The sequence below is a fragment of the Carassius gibelio genome, chromosome A19, assembly GCF_023724105.1.
Source record: "Carassius gibelio isolate Cgi1373 ecotype wild population from Czech Republic chromosome A19, carGib1.2-hapl.c, whole genome shotgun sequence".
NCBI classification, from domain to species: domain Eukaryota; kingdom Metazoa; phylum Chordata; class Actinopteri; order Cypriniformes; family Cyprinidae; genus Carassius; species Carassius gibelio.
The window spans coordinates 24,810,147-24,831,651 of record NC_068389.1 but is presented as its reverse complement, the minus strand read 5'-3'; the positions used below and the strand labels follow the sequence as shown (position 1 = coordinate 24,831,651).

The 21,505-nt window shown below is 37.7% G+C and overlaps 3 protein-coding genes across 4 annotated transcripts in view; 1 reads left to right on the top strand and 2 right to left on the bottom strand.

Annotated features, from left to right (window-relative positions):
- The first annotated feature begins 400 nt into the window (after nt 1–400).
- LOC127935695 (C-type lectin domain family 4 member E-like) lies at nt 401–6,091 on the top strand. The gene is made up of 6 exons (XM_052533790.1): nt 401–673; nt 2,455–2,580; nt 3,204–3,374; nt 3,462–3,643; nt 3,858–3,973; nt 5,648–6,091. The coding sequence occupies exons 1-6, from the start codon at nt 589–591 to the stop codon at nt 5,802–5,804; spliced, it is 837 nt and encodes a 278-aa protein (XP_052389750.1). The 5' UTR covers nt 401–588; the 3' UTR covers nt 5,805–6,091.
- A 1,602-nt stretch (nt 6,092–7,693) lies between these two features.
- Nucleotides 7,694–12,989, bottom strand: LOC127935931 (pyruvate dehydrogenase (acetyl-transferring) kinase isozyme 2, mitochondrial-like). Its single transcript, XM_052534156.1, has 11 exons — nt 12,708–12,989; nt 12,111–12,252; nt 10,680–10,751; nt 10,387–10,571; nt 10,098–10,187; nt 9,931–10,008; nt 9,767–9,843; nt 9,586–9,684; nt 9,072–9,182; nt 8,871–8,984; nt 7,694–8,517 (listed from the first exon to the last, which is right to left on the bottom strand). Exons 1-11 carry the CDS (start codon nt 12,823–12,825, stop codon nt 8,374–8,376), a joined length of 1,230 nt encoding a protein of 409 aa, XP_052390116.1. The 5' UTR covers nt 12,826–12,989; the 3' UTR covers nt 7,694–8,373.
- Nucleotides 12,990–16,218: 3,229 nt separating this feature from the next.
- The window catches only part of LOC127935858 (WAS/WASL-interacting protein family member 2-like), a 7,756-nt gene continuing 2,469 nt past the window's right edge, over nt 16,219–21,505 (bottom strand). For both annotated transcript variants that reach the window (XM_052534055.1, XM_052534056.1), the window contains exons 5-8: nt 20,396–21,058; nt 19,295–19,498; nt 18,473–18,574; nt 16,219–18,210 (exon numbers count right to left, since the gene is read on the bottom strand). In XM_052534055.1, the coding sequence (XP_052390015.1) occupies nt 18,170–18,210; nt 18,473–18,574; nt 19,295–19,498; nt 20,396–21,058 (1,010 nt within the window). In that variant the 3' untranslated portion in view covers nt 16,219–18,169. The remainder of the gene's footprint in view (nt 18,211–18,472; nt 18,575–19,294; nt 19,499–20,395; nt 21,059–21,505) is intronic.

Here is a 21,505-nt window from a genome sequence, read left to right as displayed (position 1 = left end):
TGAAAAAAATGGCTTTCATACGGAACGCTTCTTTGATGTTGGACGATACTGTTGGCAACCTTACTGCAAATCAAACAATTTCTGGTCCCATTCCATAGCATTTTTACCGAATGGTAACGATTGTTTACCACCATGTGTTTCACAGCAGAGAGTATGTAGATGTGACATGAGAAACGACATAGGTGAAGAAATGTTGACAGAATTTGTATTTTGGTTGAACTATGCCTTTAAAGGGGGCATTGTCCCCCATCTTACCCTACACATAAACAGAACTTTCAGAATGTAAAAAAAAAAAAAAAAAAAAGTGGCTATCAAGGAATGACCGTGAGAAAAGATCAAGGGTGAGTCATAAGCTGCTGGTTTAATGAAAACTGCACAGCTCAAAGCGCTTTTGGGAAACGGTGAGTTGTGACATGTTCTCTGACTGAGCAAACATCTGGATTAAGTCACGATACAAAGAACTTCAAATGTCAACCAATCCACATCGTTCAATTCACATCGTTTTAAACCACGCCTGCTGTTGAGCAAGCACTGCATCGGACAGATATACCCCAGTGCCTTTCATGTGTAAGTGTGCAAACGTGAGCAATGTCTGCAAACAGAGAAGAAATACACGCCAATCTCATCGACGAACCTGACGATGACTGCAGTAGTCCAGAGGTGCGATATTCAGGTAAATCACAGCATGCGCTGTCTCTCTAGCCTGGTGTTTACAGGAGACCCATCTACCTCTCTCCAATCCTTGCAGTAAACTATTATGGTTTGGTATAAATAACGCGTTAAAAAAAATCAGGGTTCGGCTAATATATGTTTCTGTTGATGGATGCGCAATCTGGCTTTCTAATACATTACAACAACAGCCATGGACAAAAAAAAAAAAAAACACCTTAGACTCTTGTTCAGTGCAAATGCCCTTTGCTGGAACATCAGCATTTATTCCGTCATCACCCGGGTAAATATGTTTAAGTTAAACTCAATTAAGATTTTCAAGTTTAAACATTTAAGACCCAGAGGACGCGTTTTTGTGTGAATTTGTCCATTTTAAAACAATACTTCACAAAGAGCTTGAATCGTCCCAATGCACGCGCAAGCTCATCCAAAGCGCGCAAAAATTAAGCTCTCTGTGAAGTATTGTCAAATCCACACAAAAAATATGTCAAAATGCCCTCTTGGGAAGTATTCTATAGCAGACATAGCCGCACTGCATCAATGCATTCTTTAAAAGTGACAGCACTTTCTTAATGTTAACCGAACAACAATAACAAAGAAATCACTCACTGCTCTTCATTGAATAGCTTTTGTAACTTTAATAAAGATTAATCTTTAATTTATACAGTCAAATATGCAATGCTATTTTGCATTTCATCACTTCTGTACCTTAAAACCCAATGTAAGCGACCTACCTAAAAAAAAAAAAAAAAAAAAACAGTTCCACCCCTAATATATAGAAAAATACATATAAATTATAGACATGTTGGCAAATGCTTTGAAAAAAAAAAGCTATTGCTGATTCAGTAAAAAAATAAAAATAAATGTATAATTTCTAAAAATCTGAAATGTTTGGTTGCATACTAATTTGGATCAGATATATAATTGTTGGCCACACATAATTCCAACAGCTTGTTTGTTAGTTTTTTCCAGACTTTAACCACCTAAACATGAAAAGAAACATGCTCTCTGATATTCAGTATGTGTTTTTCAATGGTTACATTACATTAAATGTGGTAATTTAGAAGACACTTTTATCCAAAGCGACTTACAAATGAGGACAATAGAAGCAATCAAAATCAACAAAAGACCAAAGATATGCAAGTGTTATAACATGTCTCAGTTAGCTTCATGCAGTACATGCAGCAAGTTTATTTATTTTTTTGTTAAATAATATAATAAAATGAAAACAGATAGAATAGAAAAACAACAGAGTACGCTAGTGTTAGAGGCCTTTTTTGCTTAGTATAATGAATAAAAAGAAAACAGATAAAGTAAAGATTAGAGAAGCTATTTTTTTCTTTCTTTTATTTATTTTTTTTTAAGAAAAGAAAACAAGCAATTATTAAATGAATAGAGTTGATGTTTTAATGATTGCATTCCTCAATGTGAACTTCCATTATCTTTTTGGACAGCTGCTTCAACATCAGATGCTGCAGTTAAATTAAAAAGTTTTAAGCTAGAAACTCCAGCTTGACAACCGTCCACCATTAAAGGAAAACATACTGATTCAATGCTCTCAGAGTCTGAGTTAACCTGACAAAATACAGTAAATGATTCCCTGAAACCTGCCACATGTATTCCAGAAAGCATATAGAAAAGTCTATATTTCTTGTCACAAAATGTTAGGTGAGCATAGCCTACTTTATTCATTTAACATTATGTAAAATTGTTCATTGTTAGACTTTTGCAGTTTTTATACAGTTGTTACATAGTAAATCCAGTTGATTATTTGTTTCTTCACAGTATTGCAGAACCCAGATAAACGAAGCAAGCAGTTTTGCCAGGATCCTTTCAAGGTGGCCACAGCATGCCTGACTGCCTTCTGCCTCGTCTTACTCACGATCCTGCTGCTCACAAATGTTCACAGGGGTACAGCTCCTTTCTCATTTACATGATTTTGGTGTGAATGTGTTTATTAACAAGTAGATCTGCATATTAAAACACATTTCCAGTTTCCATTTGATTTGATTCAATTCTGGTTGACAGAAATAAAAATTTCGATTTAATAAAATTCTGGTTGACAGTTTAGATTTGATTCAGTATATTCAGTTACGATGTCCATGCATATGAAATTACTTATCCCTCAAATACTATTGCTGTAAATTATACAAGGAAACTTCGCACTTGATGCTTTGCAAAAAATATTCATTCAAAATTGTTAAAACTACACTGTTCAGTTGCTTTTTTATCTTCAAGACGTAAAAAAGTGTTTTCTTGCATTAAAACACGTTTTTTTCTCTTCTCTATTTCAGTCTTTCTACTTCAAAATGTCACTTTTTATTTGATGTGTTCCTTGCCATTTCTTTGTAATTAACTGTAAAATCTACTAGCAATTTCTGAGTTAATAAAATGTAATAATTAAGAAATTTTGTATGTAGTTTTAAACTTATGTTATAAACATAATCTTTCTATCTTTATTTCTTAAAATCCTGTTTCTCTTTCTATCCTATCATTGTCCCACATCTGCCTTCATTTCTTCTCTTGTGTTTTAGATAAGGCACGTTCATCCGATCAGGATTCCCCGTTCAGCGCTGCTGTATCACACATGCAGAAGAGCTGCGCTAACGTAACCGCTCTGACTGAAGAACTGCAGGCTGTGAAGAGAGAAAAGAGTGAACTGGAGAAAGAACGGATGCAGCTGAAGAAAACAATCGCCGAGCTTGGTTAGTGAGGTGCAAGTGCATGCATTTGTGCTATCAACAAACAATATCTGTTGCATTTCATGGTGTTAAAATGTTCGGTCTTTTTAGAGGCAACCGCTGCACCACAAACCACTCCAGTACCAATGAAGAATCCCTGTCCTGAAGACTGGAGGCACTTTAACGACAGCTGTTACTACGTCTCAGAATACGGAAGGAGCTGGTCGGACAGTCAGGAGTACTGCCAAAGAGAAGGAGGACACCTGGCCATCATCCTTACAGCTGAAGAACAGGTAAAGATGCTTCTTTTTGTATGTGCGTGCAGATATGTTTGCTGAACATCAAATGGCCTCAAGGATCTCTGACTTTAGACATCTATAGTTGTGTAAAAAAAACACAAACTGTTGGGAAAGTGCAAAAGAGAAAGGTATCTTAGTTGAAACATGATTCATTAAAATGGATTTTTTGACTGATTTTATTGATATTTCACCTTTTGACCTGATGAAGACGTTCATATGGAACCTGCTGCCCCGTGGATACTGGAAATCTTACTGGTTCGGCATAAGTGATGAAAAAGTAGAGGACGAGTGGTACTGGGTGGATGGAACTAAACTCGTTCAAAGGTAAGAATATCACATTTAATATCTTTACAAGTTAAAACTATTTTGCTGGAATCCAGATCACTACAGATTATTGGAAGCATTTCAGAATTCAGAAATGCATCTCACATGGAATCATATTTTTTCCATTTCTCGATTTTGGGTGAATGTCCTGTGATTATACACTGAATCGTCTCCTCCTTCCTGACTTTTCTTCCTCTTTGTTACAAAAAATAATCATAAATAAATAAATAAAAACAGAAAAAAGGGATCTTGCTTAAAGCAATTTTCTTATTATTTATATACATCCTCAAAATGATTTATATATGCTCAGTGTTTCATGGTCATTTGAGATTCATTAATGGTAGTGACTGCTTGGGAATAAGAAATTTATATTTTACCATTTACATATATAAATCTTACAGGAAACTTTTTTTGTGCTAATTTTTTTATTTTATTTTATGCAAAGCTGTTATGAGGTCATGTACATATAAAGGTCTTATGAAAGTCTGGTCAATGCATTACAGCGGGTGAAGAAAAAAATCACCCTCCTTTAAAATAATCACATTTTGCTGAAATTAAGATTGGCACAGTATTTGTTTTATCCAGCTTTTTCAATTTATCTGAAATAAAAAAAAAATCGCAGAATCACTGAGCTGGGAAAATAATCAACCCCTCCTAAAAATGACTTGTAAACTCAGTCAGGTCTCAATGGCACACAAATCCTTTTGACTTTCAACTGTGATCATTTTGATCAGCTCAGCATGAAAATGGCTTTCCTGGAGCATTTTTCAGTCCTTGATAGTGCAACTTAAGCAAACGATCAAACTTGAGCACCATATGATATGACATATTCTGTTTTTTTTCTGAGAGTGTAGAAGGATAAATGGATGTGTCTAAATACCATCAGATTCTTGAGGAAAATCTGCTGCCCTATGCAGGAAAGTTGTGAATGGGAAGAAGGTTTACCTTTCAACATGACAAAGACCCAAAACACAGCAACTGACACACAGTGACTGAAGGAGAAAAACTTAAACCCCACTGAAAATCTGTGGAGTGACTTGAAAACTGCCGTCCATAAACGCTCACCATCAAACTGAACTGAACTTCAGCAGTTTTGCAAAGAAGAGCAGGAAAACATTGCAAAGTCTAGATGAGCAAAGTTAGCAGAGACAGAGGCAAATCCCATCAGACCAAAAACTGTAATTAAAGAAAAAGGTGGTTCAACAAAATACTTACACAAGAGGGTTTAGCCTTTTTCCAACTCTGTGATTTTTTTATATATTTTTATGTATATATTTTATTTGGATGAGCTGGGTAGATAAAATAAAAACCATGTCCATCTTCATTTAATGCAACAAAGCAAGAAAATGTGATTAATTTAAAGGGAGTGAATAAAATTTTTTTTTTTAACCTACTGAACCAAATTAATCAGTGTAGAAAATGGTCATAAAATGATAAAAGTTATTTTATACAGGGAATAGAAAATTCCCAAATGCAATGTCCCTTTTAAAACCTTCAGAAAGACATTATCAAAATTATTAAAAGTATTTTAGCACTACTTTGATTTGCCATTGTCATTTTAAAAATGAGGCTCCTTCCACTTGTTAAAAGCCTATATATCTTAAGGAAATCAGGCTGTGTGACTATTTAACCCATTCAACACCCTTAGAATCACCTTTGTGTTTCCTTCATTAGTTTCTGGGAAGAAGGTGAGCCCAACAATCACGGTAATGAAGACTGTGGCTACATTGTAAAAACAAATGTTTTAAGCCGTGTGGCTACAAAGAGCTGGTATGACGCGCCCTGCCTTATGTCCTTGCCCTGGATCTGTGAGAAGCTGCAGTCCTCTTGAACTTCATCTTCACCACCATCATCAACAGACATTCATTGATCATTAGTAGCACAAGCTGTAGTGAGATTTTCATAGCATTTAGAATGTCTGCAGTCATGGGCCAAAAAAAGCAAATCTTTTTTTTTTTTATTTTTTTTTTATAATTAGACACCATATGTGCATTAAGCTTTATCTATGGATTTTAACATTGGACAATTTAGTGTATTCATTACCTGCTCTAATTTTATATATATATAAATAAATCTGTTGAGGCTGATGAAAATGTTTATGTTAAAAAAAATATATATATAAAAATTATTTACTCTTTTCCTAAGCAAATTCCTTTTAAATGTTTTCTTTGCATTTTTTTTTTTTGGGGGGGGGGGGGACCAATAACAATGTAATAGTCCTTTTATATAAATACTTATTTTTTTCTTATAAATTTGGGAACGTCTGGCAGTTCCACTTACACTCAGTAGAGCGCAGCATTGAGTCAAAGTTTGGACCAGAACTACAACACCTGGTTTTGTTTTCTTTCTTTTGCCATATATATATATATATATATATATAAATTATTATTATTATTATTGATTTTCCTTCATTAATTGACAAACCTATCTCTGTCATCAGAACGTTACAAACAATCACAATAATCACAGAAAGCCGTGCCTTTGTTGTTCTTTTTCTAGACTATGTGCATCACTTTAGATAAGATTCATTTTAAGAACAAACAAGATCATTTATTTTAGAGCATTATAAGCCAAACTAGTTCAGAATGTGACGAACTAAACCAAATGCCTAATTGAAAGAAAGCAATAAAAACAATCTTTTTATCTTCTTATTTCTTTTTGGCAAGCAAAACAGGTTCTTGTCTTGTACAGATTAAAGCATTTGTGGTGCACAGATGAATGCATTCTGGGTCGTGTCCTCTCATGTCCCATCTGATCTGACTGTTTTTTATGGCAGTGCTGTTACTCACACTGAGGCCCGCAGTCTAATCAAAGTGCTGTATTTGACGTACATCAACTTAATCTTAATCACAGCCCATAAACAGAGATGTTAGATAGCAGTAGAACGGCACGTAGCATTGTGTTTTGAGCTCATTATTTAAGCCCTGTTATGGCAAAACACCTTTATCAACTCTGATCGGGCTTATGGAACGGATATGACCATTTAGATTGAGATTATAAAATCTAGCATTAGCCGTTACCTAAAAAAAAGTACAAGAATAGAGAGTAAACTGTGAACATGAATATGATTCACTTTGGTACTATTTTCTCATGTGAGTACATTTTCAAATATCTTAATACAAAACTGTATTAAAACTTGTAACAAAACTTTCCAAACCAGACCTCATGCTTCCATTACAATTTTCATTACAGCTACACATTTTCAATCCACACAATCATTGTTAAAAAACACAAGACTTTTGTAATATGTAATGCGAACATGTGATTTTACCACTGAAACAGTTCATTCAGTAGCAAACAATGCAAGAGACGTGATTCAAATCACCCTTGTGGCTCAATTACAGGAGTAAAAGGATGATACGTTAGAAAATAAACATACACTATCTAACTGACTTCAATGTAATAATTTGTTTGTAATAGTGGAACAGTGGTAATTGCTGAATGCGTGAGAGTTGGCGGCTCTCTGGACAGTGCTTTTCTGACTGATCCATCCATTTCTCAACTATAATGAGCTAATGAGATGAATCAGGGCTGGTTCATTTGAAGAGTTTGAAAATGTCCAGGGAAACACTAATGTAGCAACATCAGCTTGTTTTCTTATGGTTTTCTTATTGTGTGCACATTTATGGGTATCATGTTCCCGATTACATAATCACATGTGCATTAGTATGCATTTCACCGAAACGTTTCCTCGGATTGAAGGCAATAACAGCTTATGCATATTGATGAGAAAACATCTGATTTATTTAATACTGAAAAAACAAACAGCAAGGTCCATTTAAAAAAAACTTATAAAAATAGTTTATAACACAACATTGAGTATATACATTTAGTGGTCATAATGCAAAGAAACACAACCATACAGTGCTATTAATATATGCTTACATAAATGCTTTCTTAAATAATAAGTGTTACATCAAGTATGATTTCAAACGCTCCAGCTTCTTTAGACAACTTTGGCCAAATCCTCCTTATTTTGACACTCTTTCTGACTTCAGAAATGTCTCATGTCTAACTTCTCATCCCAGCTACATTTATTCTGCCTTCACTATTTACTCCTCTGCAATACATACACTTCTCTCCACCTGTTTTTAGACTTAACTCTGCTTCTGTCAGGTTAACATCTGATCACCTGTCGCCCGGCAGGCCTTCTCATACCTGAGCTTTTACTAAAAAACATTAACTTCACCAGCACTAAAGAATCTACTGTTTTGCATCTTCAATTCTGGCCTCATGCAGTTTAAGAGTTCCCAGGAAACAGTAAAACAGTCAAAGAGCATTGGGAAATGCTGTCACTGGTCCTCAGTTCAGTAGAGAATGCGAGCATTCACAATGGAAGCCTATCTTGGCAATCTCTTGCAAGCCTTTGTCATGTGTTTAAGGCAGTCAGCTCTCATGGCTCACTTTGCAGCCTTGTATGCAGTTAAATTCAACGGCTCCTTCCTCGGGACGCACCAGTCATCAGCTTCCTGGCTGAATTTGTAATGGCGCAAGGCAGTCTGATTGAACACTGGAAGCTTCTCTACTGAATCTGTGGACAGGGCCTGCGGGAAGAAAACTGTAGATTAAAGATTTGAAGACTGACAGATGTAATGTCCAAAGCTGACAGGATGTTTTGCAGGGGTACAAGCTCAACGGATAAGGTTAGTGTAAGCAAACCCCCAAAATTCTTAAAATTCCTAAAACTTCACCTAAAAGTGCAAAGTCGTGGTTTACTCATTTTGCCAAACCCATATGACTTACTTTCTTTTGTGGAACACAAAAGTAGAAGTTTAGCATAATGTTGACACATCCCATTTAATGATAACAAGGCAAAAATCCTAATGTTGGTGAGGATTAGGATCAGAATAAAAAATGTTATGCAAGCTACTGTAACACTTTTTAGGGATCTCTTTACCTTCAGCTGAATCACAGCATCCGTACCATAGCCCTCCAGTGGATAAAGCTGGAGATCCCCTTGGAAGTAGCGTGCGTACAGGCGCGAGATGGGAAGACCATAACCAAAGCCAGCCTGAGGGAATAACATACTGGTTTGACTTTCAGTTTTTTTAATAAAAAAAACATGCACCTGCTATTATGTAGTGTCCTGTACTCTTACCATTGGGGTCCGCTGATGGTCACCAATAGTAGGTCTGGGCGCTGTTGAATACATGTAGCTAAAAAGTCTATCAATCTTCCTGAAAGGAACGCCGCCGCCCCTGTCACTGATCTGGAACATTAAATGGGAATGTTAAGACTGTTATATATGTATAAGAAGATAACTATAATCTTGCATGAAAATAGCATTGCAGTTCAATGTCTGCTTTGTTGCACGATTTAGCCACCAGCAGGGCAAAGGTTAATATCGGGAATACTAGTCAAAGCCAGTTTCCGTTTATGGCATCAAATGATCTTGATTAAGGGTGGTTAGAATATTAATCTTTAGGACAGTTTATATAACATTATTATCAGTTATCGTTGAATCTAGGGCAATGTAACAGTGTGAGGAAGGAACTGGGGGTTGAGAAGAATGATTAACACAAGGCGGCGGTGATAGCGTGACCTCATATGCTAATTGAGAGTTTTTATGGTTAATCTGCTGCCAACCCAATCATATGTGAACTTTCATGTACCTTGATTGACAGGTCCTCTCCGCCTAGAGCAACCATGACTTCGATCGGTGGCAATGTGCTGCTTGTTTCATGATTCTCAATAGTAGCCCTCATTGCATTCTGGAGTGGAGGAGACAGAAGAATGACTTATCTATCATTCCATATGCATCTGTAGTATGCAAAAATAAAGCACCATGCCTACCTTGAAGAGCTCGAAAACCATGTGGAAGAGATGAGAGGGCACGTAGGAAATCTCGATTGGCTGGGACTTGTTCTTTGCTGCACCAGAGAAAACAAATATTAGAAAACACCATGTAGTTTGTGAATGAAATCGAAATGAAACATGATCGAGTGTCTGTTCCTCACCGTTCATCTCTCTAAGCTCCAGCTCAGGGGATCCGAGGTAATTCTGCTCACAGAGCATTTTAGCGCACTCGTATGCATCTGAAGCAGGACGCAGGACATTAGTATTGAATTTGCACTTGTCACAAGGGTGGTATTTGCATTCCAAGTCGATAACAGTATGCACTCACCACGGATTACATTTGTGACGTCACAGCAGGAGTCAATGCACCCGATGCTGCTGGGATGTCCTGGCTTTGTGCAGCCATCGAAGATCAGAGCTAAAGATAGAGCAGGAAATAGAGGTTTCGAGGTGTACTACAAGCTAATCATTCTCTCTTATTCAGTGAATAATTAACTCAAACTAGAGCGGCCAGATTATTCAAGATCTAATGACCTGTAAAGTGCTGAGAAAGTGACTGCTGATGCCAAGTCCAGGTATATGGACAAGAGCAAAGATTTAGGGCAAGACTGACTTACTGTGCTGGTTGATGAGCATGCGAATGGAGATGCGGTTCATGTAAAAGCGGTCCAGAAAGTACTGAATGTTCTGACTTGTCAAAGGATCTGCCCCAAACGCATCCCTATACTCGATGACGCCTTCGGCCATGGTGGGTACCACATCATTGTGCCTGTTCCTGATGGTCACAAGAGTGTCCAGAAACCTTTGGGGACAAACAGCAAAACAACTCAATGAATCCTGCTGTTTTGTACTGTTTAAAAATACTTCTTTAAAATTCTGACAGATGCTGCGTGTAGATTGAAAAACCTACTCAGCAAGAACTCTGGGGTCATTGGGACTCTTGTCTTGAAATTCGAGGATGTCCATCAGGCATTGGACAACCCTGAGAAAGAAATATAGAGAAGACAAAGGGAATGAAAGATTGTACAATCACTATAGATTAAGGGTGTTTTTTTGTTGTTTTTTTTTACCACTGCAGAGTTACAATTACACTTTTTCATCTACAATAACACCCTCAGCCTAAATAATGTTTTTACACTTACAGGAAAGGTTTGCAATTTTTAAACACTCACAGGTGACTTAAAAAACTTAAAAAGTTATTGGGGAAAAAAACTTATATACTTAAATTACTAAAAATAATCTAAAATAAAAACAAACTGTCTAAATTAACTAAAACTATTAAAAATTGTCTTAAAGTAAGTTTAAATAAAATAGAAATATTAATTATTAGATTAAAATGTTGGTTTTAAAATCTAAAATTTTGCTTGGGCAAGGAACTTGAATATGTTTAAGTAATAAAATCACTCAAATTAAATCTGAAATAAAAATAAACAGATTACACTAAATTAAAATATAAAAGAAAATTCAGTGGGCCATTAAAATAAAGCTGAAACAAAAGAAAAATGTAAAGATTCAAATTTTAAACTTATAAACTTAATATTGCCTTAGCAACTTGTTTTATTACTATTTGTTATATAAATCTGAAATAAAAACTAAATTTAAGCTAAATTTAAAAACAAAAACTCATAGAATGTTACAAAAGCACAAAATGCAATTACTAAAATTAAAACACACATATACAGTATAAATATATCAAATATAGTATTTAAACTATTTTAGGCTATAATTATTTCTGATTATTGTCGTACTTTTTAAATATATTAGCTATTAATGTTAACTATAGATTTTTTCCCTAACTGGATTTCTATATGTTAACTGTGTTTTCCTCCTTGCTGCTCTGCTGGAGCTTTGTTCCAAGTCAGTTCTCGAAAACAAGTCTGCGCGTCATCGCCACGCCGCTCCTTCTCATATTACACTTTCTGAAGTGAACCGCAGGATCCCTTACAAACCTATCCGCAGTCTAGTAAACAAGCGAGGGTCTGCAATGGCATTTCAACACGAAACTACATTCCATATTCCTAAGATTAGAACGTTGATCCTTAGAGTGCATATAGAATGGAAACCGGATGAACTTTAAACTGCCGCGTGCGTCATGTACAGTAGCCTACAGTATACCTCGAAAACATCAGGCTGCGGAACTAAGGCAAAGTTCATCGTTCAGTCAGGAGGCGTGAGACGCATTACATAATGCACGTCTAAAATAAACCATTTTGGCTTAGTGTTTTCAGCAATGTATTAAATCATACACATACATGATTTGTCTTGTTCGTTTGCGTCTGTTTACTCAAAGTCAGATGGGACTGTTCAAAAGTTAGTTAATAGCTTTTGGGCATGAACTCACCAGCTGTGAACTAGCTGAACGGAGTGAGTCTTGATCAGTTGGTCTGGTAAAAGGTTGATCTCCTTCAAACTGTTGCTTAGTCTGACTGGGAGCTCTTGTCTGAGGAAAGCGAAGGATGTTTTCTCACACGCATTTGTGGATCCTGAAAAGACACAGTGTGAATCCTCAGCTAAATGCACACTTTGCTGCAATACAGTTAAACTAAAACTCTAATATTAAGCAAAACAGACTTGAGCAAACAGCAATTACAGAATGACTTACACGTTTTTTTTTTTCTGCTGAGGCTTGTTGTGTGCACTAATTTAGCATTTTATACTTTCATATATATATAAAACCCTACACTCTTTGTGCATAAATATAAAAATATAACATGCTAAAGTTTGTTTGAGCGAGCATTAACATTTCTATAGTTTTTATTTTCTACATGAATAAGCAAATCCCCCAAAAAACAACAACAACAACAACAAAAAATGTCATAAAAGAATATTGCATGTTTTGGTGAAGTACACATGCACTAATGCCCAGTGTGCACTGTCAGCCTTGACTAGATTGCATGCATGCATGCATACATATTTTGCATTAAAATCTTAAACTCACCGAAATCCAGGAACTGCTTCATTGACAAGGGCGATGGAGAAAATTTCGCGTAATAATCAATATGCTTTGGCGCATTTAGCATAGCAGCATTCCTCATTAAATACCTTACAAACTTCATCTTGGAAGATCTAAATATCCGAAACTCCAAACAAAAACGTTGTATGTTGTCAGAGATTAAAACAAAGCCGTAGCTTTTCTCTGGAGAAGTTTTCCGTATATCCTCGCGTTGGTTTGACTTGAGACCCCTATTGTTGACAACTCTTTTAAAGTTTGGGTTCTTGTATAGTGATACGCCCATATCGGTGGTGACCAATTGGAGAGAGGAAACAGGGACCGGTAGGCTACACGTCAGTTCTCGGAATCGCGATCAACAAGCTTGCATCTGCGTAATGTTTGTGCTATGGACTGTATAAAGGTTTGTGCGAGTGCAACAAGTCGCCAAATAAAAAGATGATACAGCTGGACATCATGAGGTCAAGCGTCACCCATCATCATCCAGTTGGACTCGAGAACAGGAATGTGTCATGGGGCATTGGCAAAGTACCACACATAAAACACGTAAAGATAAAAAAGAGAGAGAAAAAGAAAGAAAAGAAACCCTACCAAAAATATGGCAAATGCACAATAAAAAACAATTATTAAATGCAGCTATGCATCTTAGAAATGTGCAATATGCAGTCATATGTTAAGGTAATAGGTCAAATTGATAAGAGTAGGTCGTTGTTATTATTGCAGAGCTTAAGAATCTGACATCCCATGATGAAGTCACTTCAGATGCATGTGATAGATATATATATCAGGTCCAGGTAGTCTATTATTTATTGGAGAACTAAAGATCTTAATCACTAGACTGAAGTGACATTTGAGATGTGAAACAGAGCAGTAAACATGACAACTGAGATTGCATTAAAAAAGCATTGAAACTAAACTAAACGTCTCATGACTGCTTCCTGGAGGAGGCTCACACACAAACACATTACACAAGAGAAGTGATTTAAAACAAATACCGGAGAGAAAACAAAAGTTAGCAGAGCTGAGGAAAGGTGTCCTGTTGAAAAAGCTTGCATTGGCGGTTGGAACAGGTACAGTAGATAGTTATGTGTCAATATGTTTGTCTGTAGGCTACCAGGTGCACAACCAGCGACCATCCTATGGAAGAACCAGTTTAAACTGGCCTCGAGTCAGTATGGACTGGAAAACTACAATCGTCACATCAAACTAATGTGTCAAATTTCAACTCTAGCTGCGTCACATAAATATAAGCTCATTCTTTCAAGCCCTGAAAAGTAGGTTAATTTTAAGTAAACGCATCTCCATTTATTAATCTGATGGTTTTTGACCCTTTTCGACATTTAAAATTAATGGGTTTTTTTTTTTTGCTACTCAAAACAATTGGTTTTATGAGGTTTTATTGTAGGCTGTATGCTGTTCAGGGACTAACACAAATGTATAGATATGACCTGGTTAAAGACCAGTGTTGGGTATAGTTACTTTGGAAAGTAGTTAGTTAGGTTACAACGTTACCATCAATTAAAAGTAATCAGTTATGATACAGCGTTACCTATTCATAAAAGTAACGCGTTAGAGTACTCATGCGTTACCAAAAATTAAAAGCCGTTTGCAGCGGCTCACGCATGACAGACACAGCCCCCGGCCCCTTTAAATGCACCTAGAAGTCGTGACTCCCGACAATGAATAACGTCAGTCATCCGACTAAATTAACACTGCAGGATAACAATAACAGGAAAGACAGTCAGCAATCGGCTATTCCACATGGCGTTTTATTTATTTATTATCACAGAACATATTATTAATCAAAATTCGCACCTAACGTTACCCAGCCCGGGAAGCCTAGGCTACCGAATATTATGAGCACCACAAGATAACTCCTGATTTTTCTTTAACTTTAAATAATGCAGTTATCAAAGTACAAGTATGCTTACTTGTAAACACAACCTTAAACATGCTTGCAGATTTAAATCCATTTAGAAATGATGAACAACCAGCCAGCCAATGATCTAACAGAAATTAACAGCTGCCTGTCAAACAAAAATGATAACAAACCGAATTAAATCCTTCACTGCCACACAGGCAAATGACAAATCGCTTAATAGCCGAACTAATTATTATTAAAGTGTCACTCACAGTCACAAGCCTAAATTCGCTTTAACACAGTCCTCTTACATTTACTCTTCAAAGTAGTGATTAAAACGTAGCGTTAAATTTGAGGTAGAATTTTTGGCGGTCGACAGAAGCTTTTCACCAAAGCAGATTGTGCATTTTACCGTCATGTTCTTTTCTTTTTCGTTGACAAATTGAAAATAATGTGCGTACTTCCATAAATCAAACGCTGTCCTCTCTGCTATCTTGCCGGGAGTTCGAAAAAAAAAAAAAAAAAAACCCACACACACACAGGGTCAGGCGCAGGGCACAGACGCATCACAGCCATTGACTTTACGATCACAGAGCTTCGGCTCCGCTGATACATCCGCAAGTGGCACAGTAGACCTAGGACTACTGTCTGACAAAAAGCAGGCTGCAGTCGGGATTTTCCTTTCCTTAAAATAACGGATTACTTTTTTTAAAAAATAACGAAGTTACTGATTACTTACGCACGAAAGTAACGCGTTAAGTTACACATTTCAGGAAAAAAGTAATTAGAGTACTCTAACGCGTTACTTTGTAACGCGTTACCCACAACACTGTTAAAGACATAGACAGTTTTAACCAAGGACAATATAACTACCCTATTATTATTATTATTATTATTTATGTGTAGGCCTATGTGTAAAACCATTCAGGCAAGTAGAAAATTATGAATGACTATAGGCACAAAACTTGTCATCCAGCGATCAATGAACAATTCACGAGCAGCGATAGTGATGAGATCTTGGCATTAAGGCATGAGGCATATACATTTTGGAAACTAATAATTTAATAAATGTTTCGGATTAAATACTAGCTTTTCACTTTAAAAAGTAAGAATGTCCTGTAGAGTTATTTCTGAATAGTTATGATTTTGCTCCTTTTTATGACATGAAGACACAATGCAATGAAATGGTTCACTTCTTTTTAAGGCCCACAGTTTCTACTGCGTCGGTTGTGGTTGGCCATTTTAAAACCAAATGAATTGAAAATTGTTATTACTCAGCATCTCTTAAAGTGCCTTTGACCCCAGAACCAGCTGTTGAGATCTTTGACTGATTTGTATCGCTTATTCCTTCTAATATGTTTGCAAATCCAACAGGTCTGTTCAAGACCAAATAATGTTTCCGTTGAAAACAAACTGTTCTCTCCAGGTGAAGTACTGCTTGTACAGGTCCTCGTTTTGGTCCAGGATTTTCAGATGACAGACCAGTTCTTTTAGGGATAGAAATCATCACATGGATGAAGGCTTTATTCGGTAAGAACTGATGGTAGTCTTCCTTTTTTCATACTGAAGGTATGTTTTATTAAGGATTGGTAAAACCTCTATTATGTCAAAGTCTGCCCCTGAAAAACGACACAGACATTCTTTGAGCGTTTTTTTTCCTCAGCTTTATTTCAACAGGTGTGGACAGACTTTAGTTAAGCATGGGATGGTGACAATGACAGTCCTCTCTCTCTCTCTCTCAATGTGAGTAAGTTATGCTCGTCTAAAGACATGTACACTGACCCCTGCTGGCAGACAGTAGGCAAGTAGAGACAAGTATTAGTCTAAGAAAACATCCTCATATTCATATTCATGTACGAGGACATTCCATCAAGTAACGATTAGTCCGAGACTTAATTTGAAACCTATGTTTGCCTGAAATTATTTACTATATTACAAGCTTTTTACAACTTAAAAATAGATTAATCACTATCACTACCATATCTCTCTATGTACTTGTAAATACACAAGTTTCCTTTTCTTTTTTTTTTACAAATCCCGTACCGACACGTTAATCAGTAAATGTAAGGCAGAAGAACAAAGAGGGACAAAAAACGGTCCGTCTAATCTACACTCCATTTATGAGAAAGTTAGTTTTTCTGCAGATCTGAACTGCAGACTGTTCTCTGGAGAATAAACATGAACAAACAGGAAGATCTAACGATCTGACACTGAACAAGGTGTGGAGAAACTGGGATGTCTGTGTCTGCATGCATGGCTTGGCTGAATGCAAACATCAGTTAGTTGAACATGACTTTAATGAAATGACTAGTTGCCACATTTCTGCAGCAATACTATAACGTATAAGACAACCGTTCAAGAACCCTTGGTCACGGTCCTGTCATCTGAACAGCAGATGCATTGTTAAAAAACAGAAGAAAATGAAGCAATACAGAAAGCTATTTCACGGCTTTACATGCAAATTTACCTAACGTTTATATTGGAGGTCTGTCCCAAGCAGCAGCATGCACTGAACTTGATTTTTGCAAAGTGATAAAAATCCTAGAACAATTTCATAAATGGCTGAAACGCTCCATCAAAGGCTGTCTTTGACACAACGCTGCACAAAACCAGTCTGTAGACAGCATGTGGACATGACCTGCTTTCAAACATAATGTGCCGTCCTGTAGCGGGAAAATGACAGAAAAGCCAGGATTCAAAATGCAAGTAAGTTTACGGCACAAAGTGCGATGCATATTGAATGACAACAACTCCGAACCTGAAAAAAATCCCATGGTCCATCTTTAGGACAAACGATAAAAAGCAATCGACCTACCGGTTCCCAAAGGAGGATGCGTGTCACGACTAAAGGAGCCATGCTGATTTATTAATGGCAGAGCATATGTTGGCACTTTCAGACTTTTTTTGTTCACAACCTTACCGGAGGGTAATGAAGTCCCAACAAACCCCCTGAGAGAACTTAAAGGTAATGGCTGTTCCCTGAAACGGCACGACCAGGACAAAAGACAAAAACATCTAAAGCAGTAACAGTTAGGACAGTTCAGCTCACACTCAGACACGTTCTACTCTGAGTGACGCGTTATTCACAGTGCATAACATGGGGTGGCGACTGAGAGGAAAAATTAACAACAAAACCTTGAACATGTTGCCTGACGCAGTAGTTAAGACATTTTCCAGGGACATGCTTTCTGTTCCCATCTCAAGTGCTATGCTTTACTTACATACAGGCTCTGACGGCCACTACCGGCTCTCAGTGCACATCCAACCAAATGTGCAATGACCATTTTAAGGGTACTTAAAATTTCAAAAGGGAAAAAAAAAAAAAAAAGTTGTCCGTCATTGATGATGGAATGCAATACTTTCCCTAATCTCACTCTTTTCTGAGCGACGGTGACCTTCCGCAACTGACAAAAGTGATAGAATGGAGTTTGCTTGATGTAGAGGAACGTTATCCGATGGGGGAATGATTGTTAATAAGGTGCAGGCTTTGTGTCTTTAGATGCGCATGTGAGATTGTCTGTTTATGAGCGTATGGGTCTGAATGAGGAACCCTCGTCGATGGCGGAGTCCGGGCGACTGGTCACAGTGTTTACCTCCCAACAGGTGGCAAAGGAGGGGCTCCTCTCATTACTGCCAAACAAACAGAAACACATATGAGTCCAAGATTAAAAATCACTGTATTCTTCCCTGGTGAATAGCACCAGAATTGAAGCCATCAGGCAAAGTTGTGCGATAAACCTACTGCAGCAGCTGTCTTTACACAAGCACATGAGAGCATACGAGTGATCGAAGCAGGATTGTGCTCACTGCGAGATGCGTTACATGCATTAGTTGAAGCTTGTGTGGTTTGAACCAAACTGCTAGGTCTAACTGTTCATTTGCTGGGACTTACCTCTGTTAGCTTTGCTTGGGTATATCTTAGTGAAGTGTCTATACTCTTCTGGAGGAGGGAAGTCATCCAGAGGATGAAAAGAATACTTGGACTCAAAATCATCTGTTGGAAGAGGCAAATAAAAAGGAATATTTGTATAGAATTTTCTAAACGAATATAACAATGTACACTACCATGCAAAGTTTGGGGTCAGTAAGACTTTTTTAAGGAAATTATTTTATTCCGCAAAAGTTTAATGTTTAACAATACATTTTTCTTGAGCAGCAAATCTGAAGGCTTAAATATAAATAATTATTCACAATATTGTTGTATTTTTGATCAAATACCTGCGGCATTGGAGCTGGAGGTAACTTAAAGACCCAAACATTTCAAAAGTAATGTAGGTCTTTTCAAAATTTGCTTCTCTATTTATGTAAAAAAAAGAGTGAAACTATATGAAGTCATATGAAGTTGCTAAAAATAAAATGATTTTGTGTATTTGGTGTAATGAAATGTTTTATGTGGCTAAGGTAAAAAAACAACAACAACAACAACAAAAAAAAAACATTTTCCACATAATGTACGTTATTGTTGCTCCTCTATGCCCCGCCTTCTGAAATGCGATGATTTTTACAAAGCTCGTCGCTCTGAAAAGCGCGGTGTGCTCGGATTGGCCAGCTAAATAGAGTTTCTGGCCACATGACAAACCATCTCTTGCCCTACAGGACAAGCGCAGTGCTAGTTTCAATTTGGAGAAAACACCATCCTCTCTATATGAAGGAAGGATGTTGAAATGAGGATGTGAGGGCAGGTGTGGGTTGAGAGCGAGCATGAATGACTCACCTACAAAGGAACGGGAAATGGAAGTATGTCCATTGCGGATGGGCGGGGGAGGGGGCGGGGGTCCGGCTGGGGTGCGGGAGGGGGGAGGTGGGGGCTTGCCTCGGCTCGGGACATCCGAGGCAGTGCCGTGAGTCCGGTAAGGAGGTGGAGGCGGAGGTGGGGCATCACGGCCGTTTCGTGACGGCTGCCCAGGAACTGGAGGAGCTAGTAAAGACAATCATGTTGAGAAAGTCAAGCAAACAACAGAAAGATAAATATCAATACAATTCTCATGCACCATAGTTCAACTCTTCTGAAGCCATACAACAGCTTTGTGCTAAATTATGAAGGACTTCCTCACACAATAGTCATCATAATTCAGAGTAAAGCGCCTGAATCATAGACTGCATGTATAATGCTTTTATGTTGTCCTAGGTGGAAACTGAGAGACGTGGCCACAGTGATAGACATATTAGAAAAGAGACAACAAACAGCTTTAAAATACTCCTTGTGAATTACGCAAATTAAAAAAGACCTAATGACTATTTATTTTGTGTGAATAGCTCTAGAAGAACAGTATGGTTTAAATATTTGGTGTTTTATTTTTAAGAATAATAGTAATGTCAATACTTTTACTTAACAAGGATGCATTAAATTGAACAAAAGTAATTTATTACGTTACAAAATATTAACATTTCAAATAAATGCGGTTAAGTTGAAATTTGTATTCATCAAATAACTCAGAAAAATAAAAGTCTCAAGACTCTTTCAACACTGATAATATGGAGAGATGTTTCTTAAGCAGCAAGTCAGCATGATGTCTGAAGGATCACGTGACACTGAAGACTGGAGTAATGATGCTGAAAACACAGCTTTGTATTTCTGCATTTTATAATATATTAAAGTTGAAAAGAGTATATTTATATGTGTAACAACAATTCACAATATTACTCTCTTTACTGTATTTTTGATCAAATAAATGAAGTCTTGGTGAGCTTACAGTACTTTTTTAAAACCAAAAAATCTTCTACAAAAATGATTAATTTGAGTAAATTAGAGAAAAGTCACAAAGTAATCATTTTCTCTGGATTATCCAGATTTCAGACTGTAAGTAGAGCTCACCCGCTCCTCGTCCCGGGGGCTCTCTCGCCGGAGGCGGGGGTCTGGCAGCCTGTGGGGTGGGTGACGGTGGTGGAGGTGGAGCATGTCCTCGTGTCGGTGTGTGTCCACCTGCTGAAGGTTTCTTGCTGAGTGAGTTGTGTCTCTGGGGCAGTTCGGGGGCCGCCTCGTTCACAGGACTGGAGGGGCCATTGGAAACCCCAGACTGCTGACGGTACGGGGGCGGAGGCGGGGCCAGGGAAGAAGAAGATGAAGACAAGCGGCTGCTCGCTGGAGATGGAGGAGGTTTCACAGGTGGAGGTGGAGCATTTTCACGCATCGATGCTGGAGAGGGTCCTCGCTGCCCTGGAGTCGGCGGAAGTGGCTTTTCACGATTGTATGAGGGAGCTGTGGCTTTCTGCGGCGGGGCAGGAGGAGCGTTTCCACGCCGGGACATTGGGGGTGGTGGAGGGGGGGCTGAGGAGCTGTGTCTCATGCCTGTAGAGGGGCTGCTGCCTCCACTGGGGGAACGGGAGAGATCAGGGAGGGACGGTCTTTGGGAACGGCCAGACTCCGGGGGGGAGGCCTGCTGAGAGGGACTGTCGGGGTCATCGTGACCGCTGGGTGGGCGAGGGGCAGCAGAACGAGTCCCAGGATGGTGCAACGCAGACCTGCCTGCAGAACCATCTGTAACACAACCGGTTCAACATCAGAACCAACCATAATTACAAGGCTTGCGTTCATTTGAGGAAACACCCTTTGCGTATCTGAGAAACACTGGCACAATACTCTAATATGAATCATATTTTGTACGCAATGATCACTGCAGAATGAACAAACACATTTTTGTGAAAACCCTAAAGTGGGAAATCTGTACACTGGAAATCTGAAAAGTTTCTTTATTGGGATCTATGTTTCCATGAAGAATCTTTAAAGGAGTAGCTTATCCCAAAAATAAAAATGATTTAATTCAGAAGGCTTTTATTCATCATCATTTTTATGATGGATGGATTTACTTTATAATTGATTTAAAAACTTGACAACCATTCACTGCCATAATAAAGCTTGAAAGAGCCAAGACATTTTTTTAATAACTCAGTTTGTATTCGTCTGAAGAAAGATTTACACCTAGGA